This window comes from Staurois parvus, unplaced genomic scaffold (genome assembly GCF_062004578.1).
Source record: "Staurois parvus isolate SC_StPar_1 unplaced genomic scaffold, SC_StPar_1.0 ptg001284l, whole genome shotgun sequence".
Lineage (NCBI taxonomy): Eukaryota > Metazoa > Chordata > Amphibia > Anura > Ranidae > Staurois > Staurois parvus.
The window spans coordinates 1,803,598-1,824,305 of record NW_028319080.1 but is presented as its reverse complement, the minus strand read 5'-3'; the positions used below and the strand labels follow the sequence as shown (position 1 = coordinate 1,824,305).

The following is a 20,708-nucleotide window of genomic DNA, read 5'->3' as shown; positions in this document are numbered from 1 at the left end:
AGAAAGGCCATAATGTGCAGATACATCACCCAGCCTGGAGCTGCCACCCAACTGCAGTACAAGCACTGTGGGTGGGCGGGAAGTAGTTGGACAACGAATACAGAGTGTTTTTATACCCCAGTGTTCAGGGTACATGATGGGTTGTCTAATAAAACATTCCAAAACCAAGAAGAAGACTGATGATGTAAATCTACGTGATGAGGCCCCATTCACACTGGGGAATTCTGAATTTCAAGACGCTCTGCAAAAATGACAAAACACAGAGCCGCGTGTTCATGTGCCATTCATTTTAATGGTATATGAAAATGCGGTGGGTTTCTGCTGTGATTGTTGCGCGATAAAGGCACTTCTTTCTTCGACCCCGGAAGGATCCTATATGGAATTTGTTGCCACCTGTGTGTGTTTTTAGTATTTAAATGAGATATTTTACTTATTTTCATTATATTGATAGTGATCTACTTAACTGTCAATATTATTATTGATATGTTTGCATTGATCTGCAGCACTGAGATACATTATATTGCCAAAAGTATTGGGCCCGCCCTCCAAATCATTGGATTCAGGCGTTCCAGTCCCCTCCATGGCCACAGGTGTATAAAATCATCACCTAGGCATGCAGACTGCATCTACAAACATCTGTGAAAGAATGGGTCGCTCTGAGGAGCTCAGTGAATTCAAGCGTGGTCCCGTGATAGGTTGCCACCTGTGCAATAAGTCCATCCGTGACATTTCCTGGCTACTAAATATTCCACGCTCAACTGTTAGTGAGATTATAACAAAGTGGAAGTAACTGGGAACAACAGCAACTCAGCCACCAAGTGGTAGGCCACGTAAAATGACAGAGCGGGGTCAGCGCATGCTGAAGCGCACAGAAGTCACCAACTGTCTGCAGAGTCAATAGCTAAAGACCTCCAAACTTTGTGTGGCCTTCAGATTAGGACAACAACAGTGTATAGAGAGCTTCATGGAATGGGTTTCTATGGCCGAGCAGCTGCATCCAAGCCTTCCATCACCAAGTGCAATGCAAAGCGTCTGGTGCAGTGGTGTAAAGCACGCCGCCACTGGGCTCTAGAGCAGTGGAGACGTGTTCTCTGGGGTGACCAATCACGCTTCTCTGTCTGGCAATCCGATGGACATGTCTGGGTCTGGTGGTTGCCAAGAGAATGGTACTTGCCTGACTGCATTGTGCCAAGTGTAAGGTTTGGTGGCGGGGTTTTGTTTTTCAGGGGTTGGGCTTGGCCCCCTAGTTCCAGTGAAGGGAACTCTTAAGGAATCAGCATACCAAGACATTTTGGACAATTTCATGCTCCCAACTTTGTGGGAAGAGTTTGGGGATGGCCCCTTCCTGTTCCAACATGACTGCACACCAGTGCACAAAGCAAGGTCCATAAAGACATGGATGAGTGAGTTTGGGGTGGAGGAACTTGACTGGCCTGCACAGAGTCCTGACCTCAACCCCATAGAACACCTTTGGGATGAAGTAGAGTGGAGACTGTGAGCCAGGCCTCCTCCCCCGACATCATTGCCTGACCTCACAAATGTGCTTCTGGAAGAATGGTCAAACCTTCCCATAGACACCCTCCTAAACCTTGTGGACGGCCTTCCCAGAAGAGTTGGAGCTGTTATAGCTGCAAAGGGCGGGGCCAACTCAATATTGAACCCTACAGACTAAGACTGCGGGGCCATTAAACTTCATGTGTGTGCAAAGGCAGGCGACCCAATACTTTTGGCAATATAGTGTACGTTATTCATGAATCACGTCTCCATAGATCAGATTATGACATTACATGGTGGAAACAGAAATGCAATTGACAATTTATGATTGTAACTTAAGTATTGATGGAAGTCCTCTTTCCCTGGTATATTGATTCAATGGGTTGTCAGCTATAGGGGAGAGTTCTCATTGCCAGAATACATTAGCACGGCGGGGGAGATCTCTGCTTTCTTGTGCAGATTCAGGGATCTGTGAGGTTTTATTTTGTTCAATGTACTGGTTGAGCAAAAACCAACCTCCCAGAGTACTCCCAGCTATAGTTTGTAGAAGGAGCAGACCAGGCTGTGTGACCTCTTCCTGTCCTCTCTGTTCTATGAATAGTTCACACTGACTGTAATCACTTCACCAAGGTCCTTTCACATACATGGACACACCACTCCCATCTGAAGAGCGTCAGAATGGGTGCGACACTTCCGTTGCTCCTTCCTGACAGTCTGGCCGTGTTCAGTGGGGGCCCTCAATGTAGCACACCAAGAAAATGAAGATGACCCCCCTTATCCTGATTCTCATGATTACTGCGATGTTGTCAGGAGTGCGCTGTGGTGAGTATGTGGATCAGTGATGGATTATTGATAAACGACTATACATAACATTGTCTGTATGTCTCTCTCTCTGACAGTCTCTCTGTGCGGTGATATGTAACAGTCTGTATGTCTCTCTCTCTCTGACAGTCTCTCTGTGCGGTGATATATAACAGTCTGTATGTCTCTCTCTCTCTGACAGTCACTCTGTGCGGTGATATATAACAGTCTGTATGTCTCTCTCTCTGACAGTCACTCTGTGCGGTGATATATAACAGTCTGTATGTCTCTCTCTCTGACAGTCTCTCTGTGCGGTGATATGTAACAGTCTGTATGTCTCTCTCTCTCTGACAGTCTCTCTGTGCGGTGATATATAACAGTCTGTATGTCTCTCTCTCTGACAGTCACTCTGTGCGGTGATATATAACAGTCTGTATGTCTCTCTCTCTGACAGTCACTCTGTGCGGTGATATATAACAGTCTGTATGTCTCTCTCTCTCACACAGTCACTCTGTGCAGTGATATATAACAGTCTGTATGTCTCTCTCAGACAGTCACTCTGTATGGTGATATATAACAGTCTGTATGTCTCTCTCTCTCAGACAGTCACTCTGTGCAGTGATATATAACAGTCTGTATGTCTCTCTCTCTGACAGTCACTCTGTGCGGTGATATATAACAGTCTATATGTCTCTCTCAGACAGTCACTCTGTGCGGTGATATATAACAGTCTGTATGTCTCTCTCTCTGACAGTCACTCTGTGCGGTGATATATAACAGTCTGTATGTCTCTCTCTCTGACAGTCACTCTGTGCGGTGATATATAACAGTCTGTATGTCTCTCTCTCTGACAGTCACTCTGTGCGGTGATATATAACAGTCTGTATGTCTCTCTCTGACAGTCTCTCTGTGCGGTGATATATAACAGTCTGTATGTCTCTCTCTCAGACAGTCACTCTGTGCGGTGATATATAACAGTCTGTATGTCTCTCTCTCTGACAGTCACTCTGTGCGGTGATATATAACAGTCTGTATGTCTCTCTCTCTCAGACAGTCACTCTGTGCAGTGATATATAACAGACTGTATGTCTCTCTCAGACAGTCACTCTGTATGGTGATATATAACAGTTTGTATGTCTCTCTCTCTCTCTCTCTCAGACAGTCACTCTGTGCGGTGATATATAACAGTCTGTATGTCTATCTCTCTCAGACAGTCACTCTGTGCGGTGATATATAACGGTCTGTATGTCTCTCTCTCAGACAGTCACTCTGTGCGGTGATATATAACAGTCTGTATGTCTATCTCAGACAGTCACTCTGTGTGGTGATATATAACAGTCTATATGTCTCTCTCTCTCAGACAGTCACTCTGTGCGGTGATATATAAGTCTTTATGTCTCTCTCTCTCTGACAGTCACTCTGTGCGGTGATATATAACAGTCTGTATGTCTCTCTCTCTCTCTGACAGTCACTCTGTGCGGTGATATATAACAGTCTGTATGTCTCTCTCTCTCTCTGACAGTCACTCTGTGCGGTGATATATAACAGTCTGTATGTCTCTCTCTCTCTCAGACAGTCACTCTGTGCGGTGATATATAACAGTCTGTATGTCTCTCTCTCTCAGACAGTCACTCTGTGCGGTGATATATAACAGTCTGTATGTCTCTCTCTCAGGCAGTCACTCTGTGCGGTGATATATAACAGTCTGTATGTCTCTCTCTCTCAGGCAGTCACTCTGTGCGGTGATATATAACAGTCTGTATGTCTCTCTCTCTCAGACAGTCACTCTGTGCGGTGATATATAACAGTCTGTATGTCTCTCTCTCTCAGACAGTCACTCTGTGCGGTGATATATAACAGTCTGTATGTCTCTCTCTCAGACAGTCACTCTGTGCAGTCATATATAACAGTCTGTATGTCTCTCTGTCTCTGACAGTCACTCTGTGCGGTGATATATAACAGTCTGTATGTCTCTCTCTCTGACAGTCACTCTGTGCGGTGATATATAACAGTCTGTATGTCTCTCTCTCTCAGACAGTCACTCTGTGCGGTGATATATAGCAGTCTGTATGTCTCTCTCTCAGACAGTCACTCTGTGCAGTGATATATAGCAGTCTGTATGTCTCTCTGTCTCTGACAGTCACTCTGTGCGGTGATATATAACAGTCTATATTTCTCTCTCAGACAGTCACTCTGTGCAGTGATATTTAACAGTCTGTCTGTCTCTGACAGTCACTCTGTGCGGTGATATATAACAGTCTATATGTCTCTCTCTCAGACAGTCACTCTGTGCGGTGATATATAACAGTCTGTATGTCTCTCTCTCTGACAGTCTCTCTGTGCGGTGATATGTAACAGTCTGTATGTCTCTCTCTCTCTGACAGTCTCTCTGTGCGGTGATATATAACAGTCTGTATGTCTCTCTCTCTGACAGTCACTCTGTGCGGTGATATATAACAGTCTGTATGTCTCTCTCTCTGACAGTCACTCTGTGCGGTGATATATAACAGTCTGTATGTCTCTCTCTCTGACAGTCTCTCTGTGCGGTGATATGTAACAGTCTGTATGTCTCTCTCTCTCTGACAGTCTCTCTGTGCGGTGATATATAACAGTCTGTATGTCTCTCTCTCTGACAGTCACTCTGTGCGGTGATATATAACAGTCTGTATGTCTCTCTCTCTGACAGTCACTCTGTGCGGTGATATATAACAGTCTGTATGTCTCTCTCTCTCTGACAGTCACTCTGTGCGGTGATATATAACAGTCTGTATGTCTCTCTCAGACAGTCACTCTGTATGGTGATATATAACAGTCTGTATGTCTCTCTCTCTCAGACAGTCACTCTGTGCAGTGATATATAACAGTCTGTATGTCTCTCTCTCTGACAGTCACTCTGTGCGGTGATATATAACAGTCTATATGTCTCTCTCAGACAGTCACTCTGTGCGGTGATATATAACAGTCTGTATGTCTCTCTCTCTGACAGTCACTCTGTGCGGTGATATATAACAGTCTGTATGTCTCTCTCTGACAGTCTCTCTGTGCGGTGATATATAACAGTCTGTATGTCTCTCTCTCAGACAGTCACTCTGTGCGGTGATATATAACAGTCTGTATGTCTCTCTCTGACAGTCACTCTGTGCGGTGATATATAACAGTCTGTATGTCTCTCTCAGACAGTCACTCTGTATGGGGATATATAACAGTCTGTATGTCTCTCTCTCTCAGACAGTCACTCTGTGCGGTGATATATAACAGTCTGTATGTCTATCTCTCTCAGACAGTCACTCTGTGCAGTGATATATAACAGTCTGTATGTCTCTCTCTCTGACAGTCACTCTGTGCGGTGATATATAACAGTCTATATGTCTCTCTCAGACAGTCACTCTGTGCGGTGATATATAACAGTCTGTATGTCTCTCTCTCTCAGACAGTCACTCTGTGCGGTGATATATAACAGTCTATATGTCTCTCTCAGACAGTCACTCTGTGCGGTGATATATAACAGTCTGTATGTCTCTCTCTCTCTGACAGTCACTCTGTGCGGTGATATATAACAGTCTGTATGTCTCTCTCTGACAGTCTCTCTGTGCGGTGATATATAACAGTCTGTATGTCTCTCTCTCAGACAGTCACTCTGTGCGGTGATATATAACAGTCTGTATGTCTCTCTCTCTGACAGTCACTCTGTGCGGTGATATATAACAGTCTGTATGTCTCTCTCAGACAGTCACTCTGTATGGTGATATATAACAGTCTGTATGTCTCTCTCTCTCTCTCAGACAGTCACTCTGTGCGGTGATATATAACAGTCTGTATGTCTATCTCTCTCAGACAGTCACTCTGTGCAGTGATATATAACAGTCTGTATGTCTCTCTCTCTGACAGTCACTCTGTGCGGTGATATATAACAGTCTATATGTCTCTCTCAGACAGTCACTCTGTGCGGTGATATATAACAGTCTGTATGTCTCTCTCTCTGACAGTCACTCTGTGCGGTGATATATAACAGTCTATATGTCTCTCTCAGACAGTCACTCTGTGCGGTGATATATAACAGTCTGTATGTCTCTCTCTCTCTGACAGTCACTCTGTGCGGTGCTATATAACAGTCTGTATGTCTCTCTCTCTCAGACAGTCACACTGTGTGGTGATATATAACAGTCTGTATGTCTCTCTCTCTTAGACAGTCACTCTGTGCAGTGATATATAACAGTCTGTATGTCTCTCTCAGACAGTCACTCTGTATGGTGATATATAACAGTCTATATGTCTCTCTCTCTCAGACAGTCACTCTGTGCGGTGATATATAACAGTCTGTATGTCTCTCTCTCTCTCAGACAGTCACTCTGTACGGTGATATATAACAGTCTGTATGTCTCTCTCTCTCTCAGACAGTCACTCTGTGCGGTGATATATAACAGTCTGTATGTCTCTCTCTCTCTCAGACAGTCACTCTGTGCGGTGATATATAACAGTCTGTATGTCTCTCTCTCTCTGACAGTCACTCTGTGCGGTGATATATAACAGTCTGTATGTCTCTCTCTCAGACAGTCACTCTGTGCTGTGATATATAACAGTCTGTATGTCTCTCTCTCTCTCTGACAGTCACTCTGTGCGGTGATATATAACAGTCTGTATGTCTCTCTCTCTCAGACAGTCACACTGTGCGGTGATATATAACAGTCTGTATGTCTCTCTCTCTTAGACAGTCACTCTGTGCAGTGATATATAACAGTCTGTATGTCTCTCTCAGACAGTCACTCTGTATGGTGATATATAACAGTCTATATGTCTCTCTCTCTCAGACAGTCACGCTGTGCAGTGATATATAACAGTCTGTATGTCTCTCTCTCTCAGACAGTCACTCTGTGCGGTGATATATAACAGTCTGTATGTCTCTCTCTCTCTCAGACAGTCACTCTGTGCGGTGATATATAACAGTCTGTATGTCTCTCTCTCTCTCAGACAGTCACTCTGTGCGGTGATATATAACAGTCTGTATGTCTCTCTCTCAGACAGTCACTCTGTGCGGTGATATATAACAGTCTGTATGTCTCTCTCTCTCTGACAGTCACTCTGTGCGGTGATATATAACAGTCTGTATGTCTCTCTCTCTCTGACAGTCTCTCTGTGCGGTGATATATAACAGTCTGTATGTCTCTCTCTGACAGTCACTCTGTGCGGTGATATATAACAGTCTATATGTCTCTCTCTCAGACAGTCACTCTGTGCAGTGATATATAACAGTCTGTATGTCTCTCTCTCTGACAGTCACTCTGTGCGGTGATATATAACAGTCTGTATGTCTCTCTCAGACAGTCACTCTGTATGGTGATATATAACAGTCTGTATGTCTCTCTCTCTCAGACAGTCACTCTGTGCAGTGATATATAACAGTCTGTATGTCTCTCTCTCTGACAGTCACTCTGTGCGGTGATATATAACAGTCTGTATGTCTCTCTCTCTCAGACAGTCACTCTGTGCAGTGATATATAACAGACTGTATGTCTCTCTCTCTGACAGTCACTCTGTGCGGTGATATATAACAGTCTATATGTCTCTCTCAGACAGTCACTCTGTGCAGTGATATATAACAGACTGTATGTCTCTCTCTCTGACAGTCACTCTGTGCGGTGATATATAACAGTCTATATGTCTCTCTCAGACAGTCACTCTGTGTGGTGATATATAACAGTCTGTATGTCTCTCTCTCTCTCTCAGACAGTCACTCTGTGCGGTGATATATAACAGTCTGTATGTCTATCTCTCTCAGACAGTCACTCTGTGCAGTGATATATAACAGTCTGTATGTCTCTCTCTCTGACAGTCACTCTGTGCGGTGATATATAACAGTCTATATGTCTATCTCAGACAGTCACTCTGTGCGGTGATATATAACAGTCTGTATGTCTCTCTCTCTCTGACAGTCACTCTGTGCGGTGCTATATAACAGTCTGTATGTCTCTCTCAGACAGTCACACTGTGTGGTGATATATAACAGTCTATATGTCTCTCTCAGACAGTCACTCTGTGCGGTGATATATAACAGTCTGTATGTCTCTCTCTCTCTGACAGTCTCTCTGTGCGGTGATATATAACAGTCTGTATGTCTCTCTCTGACAGTCACTCTGTGCGGTGATATATAACAGTCTATATGTCTCTCTCTCAGACAGTCACTCTGTGCAGTGATATATAACAGTCTGTATGTCTCTCTCTCTGACAGTCACTCTGTGCGGTGATATATAACAGTCTGTATGTCTCTCTCTCTCACACAGTCACTCTGTGCGGTGATATATAACAGTCTGTATGTCTCTCTCAGACAGTCACTCTGTATGGTGATATATAACAGTCTGTATGTCTCTCTCTCTCAGACAGTCACTCTGTGCAGTGATATATAACAGTCTGTATGTCTCTCTCTCTGACAGTCACTCTGTGCGGTGATATATAACAGTCTGTATGTCTCTCTCTCTCAGACAGTCACTCTGTGCAGTGATATATAACAGACTGTATGTCTCTCTCTCTGACAGTCACTCTGTGCGGTGATATATAACAGTCTATATGTCTCTCTCAGACAGTCACTCTGTGCAGTGATATATAACAGTCTGTATGTCTCTCTCTCAGACAGTCACTCTGTGCTGTGATATATAACAGTCTGTATGTCTCTCTCTCTCTGACAGTCACTCTGTGCGGTGATATATAACAGTCTGTATGTCTCTCTCAGACAGTCACACTGTGTGGTGATATATAACAGTCTGTATGTCTCTCTCTCTCTTAGACAGTCACTCTGTGCAGTGATATATAACAGTCTGTATGTCTCTCTCAGACAGTCACTCTGTATGGTGATATATAACAGTCTATATGTCTCTCTCTCTCAGACAGTCACTCTGTGCGGTGATATATAACAGTCTGTATGTCTCTCTCTCTCTCAGACAGTCACTCTGTACGGTGATATATAACAGTCTGTATGTCTCTCTCTCTCTCAGACAGTCACTCTGTGCGGTGATATATAACAGTCTGTATGTCTCTCTCTCTCTCAGACAGTCACTCTGTGCGGTGATATATAACAGTCTGTATGTCTCTCTCTCTCTCAGACAGTCACTCTGTGCGGTGATATATAACAGTCTGTATGTCTCTCTCTCAGACAGTCACTCTGTGCGGTGATATATAACAGTCTGTATGTCTCTCTCTCTCTGACAGTCTCTCTGTGCAGTGATATATAACAGTCTGTATGTCTCTCTCTGACAGTCACTCTGTGCGGTGATATATAACAGTCTATATGTCTCTCTCTCAGACAGTCACTCTGTGCGGTGATATATAACAGTCTATATGTCTCTCTCTCAGACAGTCACTCTGTGCGGTGATATATAACGGTCTGTATGTCTCTCTCTCAGACAGTCACTCTGTGCGGTGATATATAACAGTCTGTATGTCTCTCTCAGACAGTCACTCTGTGTGGTGATATATAACAGTCTATATGTCTCTCTCTCTCAGACAGTCACTCTGTGCGGTGATATATAACAGTCTGTATGTCTCTCTCTCTCTCAGACAGTCACTCTGTGCGGTGATATATAACAGTCTGTATGTCTCTCTCTCAGACAGTCACTCTGTGCGGTGATATATAACAGTCTGTATGTCTCTCTCTCTCTGACAGTCTCTCTGTGCAGTGATATATAACAGTCTGTATGTCTCTCTCTGACAGTCACTCTGTGCGGTGATATATAACAGTCTATATGTCTCTCTCTCAGACAGTCACTCTGTGCGGTGATATATAACAGTCTATATGTCTCTCTCTCTCTCAGACAGTCACTCTGTGCGGTGATATATAACAGTCTGTATGTCTCTCTCTCTCTCAGACAGTCACTCTGTGCGGTGATATATAACAGTCTGTATGTCTCTCTCTCTCTCAGACAGTCACTCTGTGCGGTGATATATAACAGTCTGTATGTCTCTCTCTCAGACAGTCACTCTGTGCGGTGATATATAACAGTCTGTATGTCTCTCTCTCTCTGACAGTCTCTCTGTGCAGTGATATATAACAGTCTGTATGTCTCTCTCTGACAGTCACTCTGTGCGGTGATATATAACAGTCTATATGTCTCTCTCTCAGACAGTCACTCTGTGCGGTGATATATAACAGTCTATATGTCTCTCTCTCAGACAGTCACTCTGTGCGGTGATATATAACAGTCTGTATGTCTCTCTCTCTCAGACAGTCACTCTGTGCGGTGATATATAACAGTCTGTATGTCTCTCTCTCAGGCAGTCACTCTGTGCGGTGATATATAACAGTCTGTATGTCTCTCTCTCTCAGACAGTCACTCTGTGTGGTGATATATAACAGTCTGTATGTCTCTCTCTCTCAGACAGTCACTCTGTGCGGTGATATATAACAGTCTGTATGTCTCTCTCTCTCAGACAGTCACTCTGTGCGGTGATATATAACAGTCTGTATGTCTCTCTCTCTCAGACAGTCACTCTGTGCGGTGATATATAACAGTCTGTATGTCTCTCTCTCTCAGACAGTCACTCTGTGCGGTGATATATAACAGTCTGTATGTCTCTCTCTCAGACAGTCACTCTGTGCGGTGATATTTAACAGTCTGTCTGTCTCTGACAGTCACTCTGTGCGGTGATATTTAACAGTCTGTCTGTCTCTGACAGTCACTCTGTGCGGTGATATATAACAGTCTATATGTCTCTCTCTCAGACAGTCACTCTGTGCGGTGATATATAACAGTCTGTATGTCTCTCTCAGACAGTCACTCTGTTCGGTGATATATAACAGTCTGTATGTGTCTCTCTCTCTCAGACAGTCACTCTGTGCGGTGATATATAACAGTCTGTATGTCTCTCTGTCTCTGACAGTCACTCTGTGCGGTAATATATAACAGTCTGTATGTCTCTCTCTCTGACAGTCACTCTGTGCAGTGATATATAACAGTCTGTATGTCTCTCTGTCTCTGACAGTCACTCTGTGCGGTGATATATAACAGTCTGTATGTCTCTCTCTCTGACAGTCACTCTGTGCGGTGATATATAACAGTCTGTATGTCTCTCTCTCTCTGACAGTCACTCTGTGCGGTGATATATAACAGTCTGTATGTCTCTCTCTCAGACAGTCACTCTGTGCGGTGATATATAACAGTCTGTCTGTCTCTGACAGTCACTCTGTGCGGTGATATATAACAGTCTGTCTGTCTCTCTCAGACAGTCACACTGTGCGGTGATATATAACTGTCTGTATGTCTCTCTCTCTCAGACAGTCACTCTGTGCAGTGATATATAACAGTCTGTCTGTCTCTCTCAGACAGTCACACTGTACGGTAATATTTAACAGTCTGTTTGTCTCTCTCTCTCAGACAGTCACTCTGTGCAGTGATATATAACAGTCTGTCTGTCTCTCTCTGACAGTCACTCTGTGCGGTGATATATAACAGTCTGTATGTCTCTCTCTCAGACAGTTACTCTGTGCGGTGATATATAACAGTCTGTATGTCTCTCTCTCAGACAGTTACTCTGTGTGGTGATATATAACAGTCTGTATGTCTCTCTCTCTCAGACAGTCACTCTGTGCGGTGATATATAACAGTCTGTATGTCTCTCTCTCTCAGACAGTCACTCTGTGCGGTGATATATAACAGTCTGTATGTCTCTCTCTCTCTGACAGTCACACTGTGCGGTGATATGTAACAGTCTGTATGTCTCTCTCTCTCAGACAGTCACTCTGTGCGGTGAAATATAACAGTCTGTATGTCTCTCTCTCTCAGACAGTCACTCTGTGCGGTGATATATAACAGTCTGTATGTCTCTCTCTCTCTGACAGTCACTCTGTGCGGTGATATATAACAGTCTATATGTCTCTCTCTCTCAGACAGTCATTCTGTGCAGTGATATATAATAGTCTGTCTGTCTCTCTCTGACAGTCACTCTGTGTGGTGATATATAATAGTCTATATGTCTCTCTCTCTCAGACAGTCACTCTGTGCGGTGATATATAACAGTCTGTATGTCTCTCTCTCAGACAGTCACTCTGTGTGGTGATATATAACAGTCTGTATGTCTCTCTCTCTCAGACAGTCACTTTGTGCGGTGATATATAACAGTCTGTATGTCTCTCTCTCAGATATTCACTCTGTGAGGTGATATATAACAGTCTATATGTCTCTCTCTCTCAGACAGTCACTCTGTGCAGTGATATATAACAGTCTGTCTGTCTCTCTCTGACAGTCACTCTGTGCGGTGATATATAACAGTCTATATGTCTCTCTCAGACAGTCACTCTATGTGGTGATATATAACAGTCTGTATGTCTCTCTCTCTGACAGTCACTCTGTGCAGTGATATATAACAGTCTGTATGTCTCTCTCTCTCAGACAGTCACTCTGTGCGGTGATATATAACAGTCTGTATGTCTCTCTCTCTGACAGTCACTCTGTGCGGTGATATATAACAGTCTATATGTCTCTCTCTCTCAGACAGTCACTCTGTATGGTGATATATAACAGTCTATATGTCTCTCTCTCTGACAGTCACTCTGTGCAGTGATATATAACAGTCTGTATGTGTCTCTCTCAGACAGTCACTCTGTGCGGTGATATATAACAGTCTGTATGTCTCTCTCAGACAGTCACTCTGTATGGTGATATATAACAGTCTATATGTCTCTCTCTCTGACAGTCACTCTGTGCAGTGATATATAACAGTCTGTATGTCTCTCTCTCTCAGACAGTCACTCTGTGCAGTGATATATAACAGTCTGTATGTCTCTCTCTCAGACAGTTACTCTGTGCGGTGATATATAACAGTCTGTATGTCTCTCTCTCAGACAGTTACTCTGTGTGGTGATATATAACAGTCTGTATGTCTCTCTCTCTCTCAGACAGTCACTCTGTGCGGTGATATATAACAGTCTGTATGTCTCTCTCAGACAGTCTCTCTGTGCGGTGATATATAACAGTCTATATGTCTCTCTCTCTCTGTCACTCTGTATGGTGATATATAACAGTCTGTATGTCTCTCTCTCTCAGGCAGTCACTCTGTGTGGTGATATATAACAGTCTGTATGTCTCTCTCTCTCAGACAGTCACTCTGTGCGGTGATATATAACAGTCTGTATGTCTCTCTCTCTCTGACAGTCACACTGTGCGGTGATATGTAACAGTCTGTATGTCTCTCTCTCTCAGACAGTCACTCTGTGCGGTGAAATATAACAGTCTGTATGTCTCTCTCTCTCAGACAGTCACTCTGTGCGGTGATATATAACAGTCTGTATGTCTCTCTCTCTCTGACAGTCACTCTGTGCGGTGATATATAACAGTCTATATGTCTCTCTCTCTCAGACAGTCACTCTGTGCAGTGATATATAATAGTCTGTCTGTCTCTCTCTGACAGTCACTCTGTGTGGTGATATATAATAGTCTATATGTCTCTCTCTCTCTCAGACAGTCACTCTGTGTGGTGATATATAACAGTCTGTATGTCTCTCTCTCTCAGACAGTCACTCTGTGTGGTGATATATAACAGTCTGTATGTCTCTCTCTCTCTGACAGTCACTTTGTGCGGTGATATATAACAGTCTGTATGTCTCTCTCTCAGATATTCACTCTGTGAGGTGATATATAACAGTCTATATGTCTCTCTCTCTCAGACAGTCACTCTGTGCAGTGATATATAACAGTCTGTCTGTCTCTCTCTGACAGTCACTCTGTGCGGTGATATATAACAGTCTGTATGTGTCTCTCTCAGACAGTCACTCTGTGCGGTGATATATAACAGTCTGTATGTCTCTCTCTCTTAGACAGTCACTCTGTGCAGTGATATATAACAGTCTATATGTCTCTCTCTCTCAGACAGTCACTCTGTGCAGTGATATATAACAGTCTGTATGTCTCTCTCAGACAGTCACTCTGTATGGTGATATATAACAGTCTATATGTCTCTCTCTCTGACAGTCACTCTGTGCAGTGATATATAACAGTCTGTATGTCTCTCTCTCTCTCAGACAGTCACTCTGTGCGGTGATATATAACAGTCTGTATGTCTCTCTCTCTGACAGTCACTCTGTGCGGTAATATATAACAGTCTGTATGTCTCTCAGACAGTCACTCTGTACAGTGATATATAACAGTCTGTATGTGTCTCTCTCAGACAGTCACTCTGTGCGGTGATATATAACAGTCTGTATGTTTCTCAGACAGTCACTCTGTACAGTGATATATAACAGTCTGTATGTGTCTCTCTCAGACAGTCACACTGTGTGGTGATATATAACAGTCTGTATGTCTCTCTCTCTTAGACAGTCACTCTGTGCAGTGATATATAACAGTCTGTATGTCTCTCTCTCTGACAGTCACTCTGTGCAGTGATATATAACAGTCTGTATGTCTCTCTCTCTCAGACAGTCACTCTGTGCGGTGATATATAACAGTCTGTATGTCTCTCTCTCTGACATTCACTCTGTGCGGTGATATATAACAGTCTGTATGTCTCTCAGACAGTCACTCTGTACAGTGATATATAACAGTCTGTATGTGTCTCTCTCAGACAGTCACTCTGTGCGGTGATATATAACAGTCTGTATGTCTCTCTCTCAGACAGTCACTCTGTGCGGTGATATATAACAGTCTGTATGTCTCTGTCTCTGACAGTCACTCTGTGCAGTGATATATAACAGTCTGTATGTCTCTCTCTCTGACAGTCACTCTGTGCGGTGATATATAACAGTCTGTATGTCTCTCTCTCTCAGACAGTCACTCTGTGCGGTGATATATAACAGTCTGTATGTCTCTGTCTCTGACAGTCACTCTGTGCAGTGATATATAACAGTCTGTATGTCTCTCTCTCTGACAGTCACTCTGTGCGGTGATATATAACAGTCTGTATGTCTCTCCCTCTCAGACAGTCACACATTGCAATATTGCTGCACAGCAGTCTCGGCCTCAGAGTTTGGTCGGCCAGAATTTTCCATAGTCGGATTCATAGATGATGAACAGATCATGCGATATACAAGTGACATTGGCCGAGATATTCCAGTCGCTGAATGGATGAAGAAGAAGAAAGGACAAAAGTACTGGGACGAACAAACACAAATTTCAAAACAATTGCAACGTTTATTGGAAGAGATGGTGGAGAACGCGATGGGGAAAATCAATCAGACTAAAGGTGAGACACATTTTACACTGTACAGAGGGAAAGACTGAATTGGGGGGGACTGGGGCATTATGTCACCATTCCATCAATCAGACCTGCAGTGACACATAGCCAGCATTATATAGCAACCTCATTTCCAATCAGACCTGAGATCTCAGGGCCTGGCAAAGTCTCAGTCCTCTGGCTGTACATGATCACTAAACACATTCTGATATGAGGGTGCAATATAAGTGATCCACTGCCCTGAGCAAAATCTGGATTTCTACAGCAGGTCATGGAGCAGGGGCGAAGAAAGAGGAGAGAGAGATGAATCTGATGAATTGCAGTACAGTTGGCTATTGGTTAGTACATCTGCCTTGCAGCACTAAGGAGCCCAGGTTGTATACTGGTCAGGGTGCTACCTGCATGGAGTTTCCATGTTCCCCCCATGCTTGCATGGGTTCCTCCACGTACTTCAAGTACGGTCTCCCAAAGACATTTTGGTAGATCAAATGACTCCAGTCTAAACTGGCCCTAGTTTGTGTGTGAGGTAGGGACCTTAGATTGTAAGCTTCTTGAGGGCAGTGACTGATGCGAATGTACAATGTACTGTATCTCCCAGAAGTGAGTACACCCCTCACATTTTTGTAAATATTTTATTATGTCTGTTAATGTGACAACACTGAAGAAATGACACTTTGCTAAGTAGTGAGTGTACAGCTTGTATAACTGTAAATTTGCTGTCCCCTCAAAATGTGCTGAGTGAAACAGTAAAGTGCATCAAGTAAAAGTAAGAAATTATCAGCTAAACAGCTCAAAATGCAAATGCCAAATTATAAAGTGTATCACGGGCAGAATCTAAATACAATAATGTCCGTGGTGATCTGTGACGTACAGTGCAGTAGTAAATGATGTTACAATAAACATATAAAATCTGAGATATACAGTGAGGAACATAAGTATTTGAACACCCTGCGATTTTGCAAGTTCTCCCACTTCTCCATCATGGAGGAGTCTGAAATTCACATTTTAGGTCCATTCCCACTCTGAGAGACAGAATTAAAAAAAAAAATTCAGGAAAACACATTGTATGATTTTTAAAGAATTTATTTGTCTTGCACTGCTGAACATAAGTATTTGAACACCTAAGAAACAGCAAGAATTCTGGCTCTCAAAGACCTGTTACTGTGCCTTTAAAAAGTCCACCTCTACTCCACTCATTAATCTAACTTAGTAGCACCTGTCTGAGCTCTTTAAAGACACCTGTCCACCCCACAGTCAGTCAGACGCCAACTACTACCAAGGGCAAGACCAAAGAGCTGTCAAAAGACACCAGAGACAACATTGTGGACCTCCACAAGGCTGGAAAGGGTTACGGGGCAATTGCCAAGCAGATTGGTGAAAATAGATCAACTGTTGGAGCAATTGTTAGAAAATGGAAGAGGCTAAAGACGACTGTCAGTCTTCCTCGGACTGGGGCTCCTTGCAAGATCTCACCTCGTGGGGTATCACTGATAATAAGAAAGTTGAGGAATCAGCCCAGAACTACAAGGGAGGAGCTGGTCAATGACATGAAGAGAGCTGGGACCACAGTTTCAAAGGTCACTGTCGGTAGAACACTACGCCGTCATGGTTTCAAATCATGCATTGCACGGAAGGTTCCCCTGCTCAAGTCATCACATGTCCAGGTCCGTCTGAAGTTTGTCAATGACCATCTGGATGATCCAGAGGAGGCATGGGAGAAAGTCATGTGGTCAGATGAGACCAAACTAGAACTTTTTGGTATAAACTTCACTCGTCGTGTTTGGAGGAAAAAGGATGAGTTGCATCCCAAGAACACCATCCCTACTGTGAAGCATGGGGGTGGTAACATCATGCTTTGGGGGTGCTTTTCTGCGAAGGGGACAGGATGACTGCACTGTATTAAGGAGAGGATGAATGGGACTATTTATTGTGAGATTTTGAGCAACAACCTCCTTCCCTCAGTCAGAGCATTGAAGATGGGTCGTGGCTGGGTCTTCCAACATGACAACGACCCGAATCACACAGCCAGGATAACCAAGGAGTGGCTCTGTAAGAAGCATATCAAGGTTCTGGAGTGGCCTAGCCAGTCTCCAGACCTAAATCCAGTAGAACATCTTTGGAGGGAGCTGAAACTCCGTGTTGCTCAGCGACAGCCCCGAAGCACTTTCTTACATATACTATTGTAAGTGAAAATGTCCAAATTGGGCCCAGTTAGCCATTTTCCCTCCCCTGTGTAATGTGACTCGTTAGTGTTACAAGGTCTCAGGTGTGAATGGGGAGCAGGTGTGCTAAATTTGGTGTTGTTGCTTTCACTCTCTCATACTGGTCAGTGGAAGTTCAACATGGTACCTCATGGTAAATAACTCTCTGAGGATCTGAAAAAAAGAATTGTTGTTCTACATAAAGATGGCCTAGGCTATAAGAAGATTGCCAAGACCCTGAAACTGAGCTTCAGCACCGTGGCCAAGACCATACAGCGGTTTAACAGGACAGGTTCCACTCAGAACAGGCCTCGCCATGGTTGACAAAAAAAGTTGAGTGCACGTGCTCAGCGTCATATCCAGAGGTTGTCTTTGGGAAATAGACATACAGTGGTGTTCAAAATAATAGCAGTGTGTTGAAAAAAGTGAATAAAGCTCAAAATCCTTCTAATAGCTTTTATTTCCATGCACACAAATGCATTGGGAACACTACACATTCTATTCCAAATCAAAACATGAAGAAAAATAGATCAAATTTGTGTTGTTCCTCTAAAAAATTTGAAGAAAAGTGAATATTAGACTGTTCAAAAAATAGCAGTGTTTGTATTCTTCTTTACAAACTCAAACATTTACTATATAAACTGAAAAATGTTTGAAGATTTTTTTTCCTTTGAATCACTGAATGAATATTTGGTTGTAGTCGCACTGTTTCTGAGAACTGCTGTACATCTGTGTTGCATGGAGTCACCCAACTTCTGGCCCCTGTGATCAGGTATTCCAGCCCAGGATGATTGGACTACATTCCACAGTTCTTCTCCATTTCTTGGTTTTGCCTCAGAAACTGCATTTTTGATGTCACCCCACAAGTTTTCTATTGGATTAAGCTCCGGGGATTGGGCTGGCCACTCCATAACGTCAATCCTGTTGGTCTGGAACCAAGATGTTGCACGTTTACTGGTGTGTTTGGGGTCGTTGTCTTGTTGGAACACCCATTTCAAGGGCATTTCCTCTTCAGCATAAGGCAGCATGACCTCTTCAAGTATTCTGATGTATTCAAACTAATCCATGATCCCTGGTATGCGATAAATAGGCCCAACACCGTAGTATGAGAAACATCCCCATATCATGATGCTTGCACCACCATGCTTCTCTGTCTTCACAGTGTACTGTGGCTTGAATTCAGTGTTTGGGGGTCGTCTGACAAACTGTCTCCGCCCACTAGACCCAAAAAGAACAATCTTACTTTCATCAGTCCACAAAATGTTGCGCCATTTCTCTTTAGGCCAGTCATTGTGCTCTTTGGCAGATTGTAACCTCTTCAGCACATGTCTTTTTTCCAACAGTGGTACTTTGCGGGGGCCTCTTGCAGATAGCTTGGCTTCACATAGGTGTCTTCTAATTGTAACAGTACTCACAGGTAACTTTACACCTTCTTTCATCTTCCTGGAGCTGATTGTTGGCTGAGTCCTTGCCATTTTGGCTATTTTTCTATCCATTCGAATGGTAGTTTTTCACTTTGTTTCACGTCTTTCAGGTTTTGGTTGCCATTTTAAAGCATTTGCGATCATTTTAGCTGAGCAGCCTATCATTTTCTGCACTTCTTTATATGTTTTCCCCTCTCCAATCAACTTTTTAATCAAGGTACGCTGTTCTTCTGAACAATGTCTGGAACGACCTATTTTCCTCAGAATTTCAGAGAGAAATGCACTGTAACCAGCATGTACAACATTTGCTGCCTTCCTTCCTTAAATAAGGGCAATAATTGCCACCTGTTTTTCAAAGAATGAATGACCTCACTAATAGAACTCTACACTGCTATTATTTTGAACATGCCCCTTTCAATTAGTGATTCAATGTCACAGAATCAGCAGCATGCATGTCATGACTGTTGGGTCTGTTGGATTTCTATTACTCTACTACACCTGCTAGGAAATTATTTGCCATGTAGAAATATCATTTCTACCAAAAACAGTGATTGACCCGGTTAGTGATGTCTGACTGCTATTATTTTGAACACAACTGTATGAGTGCTGCCAGCATTGCTGCAGAGGTTGAAGGGGTGGGGGGGTCAGCCTGTCAGTGCTCAGACCATATGCCTCACACTGCATCAAATTGGTCTGCATGGCTGTCATCCCAGAAGGAAGCCTCTTCTAAAGATGATGCACAAGAAAGTTTGCTGAAGACAAGCAGACTAAGGACATGGATTACTGGAACCATGTCCTATAGTCTGATGACACCAAGATCAACTGATTTGGTTCAGATGGTGTCAAGCATGTGTGGCGCAATGAGGTGAGGAGTACAAAGACAAGTGTGTCTTGCCTACAGTCAAGCATGGTGGTGGCAGTGTCATGGTCTGGGGCTGCATGAGTGCTGCCAGCACTGCGGAGCTACAGTTCATTGAGGGAACCATGAATGCCAACATGTACTGTGACATACTGAAGCAGAGCATGATCCCCTCCCTTCAGAGACTGGGCCGCAGGGCAGTATTCCAACATAACGACCCCAAACACACCTCCAAGAGGACCACTGTCTTGCTAAAGAAGCTGAGGGTAAAGGTGATGGACTGGCCAAGCATGTCTCCAGACCTAAACCTTATTGAGCATCTGTGGGGCATCCTCAAATGGAAGGTGGAGGAGCGCAAGGTCTCTAACATCCACCAGCTCTGTGATGTCGTCATGGAGGAGTGGAAGAGGACTCCAGTGGCAACCTGTGAAGCTCTGGTGAATTCCATGCCCAAGAGGGTTAAGGCAGTGCTGGAAAATAATGGTGGCCACACAAAATATTGACACTTTGGGCCCAATTTTGGACATTTTCACTTAGGGGTGTACTCATTTTTGTTGCTAGCGGTTTAGACATTAATGGCTGTGTGTTGAGTTATTTTGAGGAGACAGTAAATTTACATGTTATACAAGCTGTACACTCACTACTTTACATTGTAGCAAAGTGTAATTTCTTCAGTGTTGTCACATGAAAAGATAGAATATAATATTTACAGAAATGTGAGGGGTGGACTCACTTCTGTGAGATACTGTATGTAAAGTGCTTAGTAAATTTTTG

At 43.4% G+C, this 20,708-nt stretch overlaps 1 protein-coding gene across 2 annotated transcripts in view; it reads left to right on the top strand.

The window, feature by feature from the left end:
- The first annotated feature begins 2,158 nt into the window (after window positions 1-2,158).
- LOC149437615 (class I histocompatibility antigen, F10 alpha chain-like) overlaps window positions 2,159-20,708 on the top strand; it is a 45,641-nt gene continuing 27,091 nt past the window's right edge. For both annotated transcript variants that reach the window (XM_089660865.1, XM_089660867.1), the window contains exons 1-2: window positions 2,159-2,316; window positions 15,196-15,459. In XM_089660865.1, the coding sequence (XP_089516991.1) occupies window positions 2,253-2,316; window positions 15,196-15,459 (328 nt within the window). In that variant the 5' untranslated portion in view covers window positions 2,159-2,252. The remainder of the gene's footprint in view (window positions 2,317-15,195; window positions 15,460-20,708) is intronic.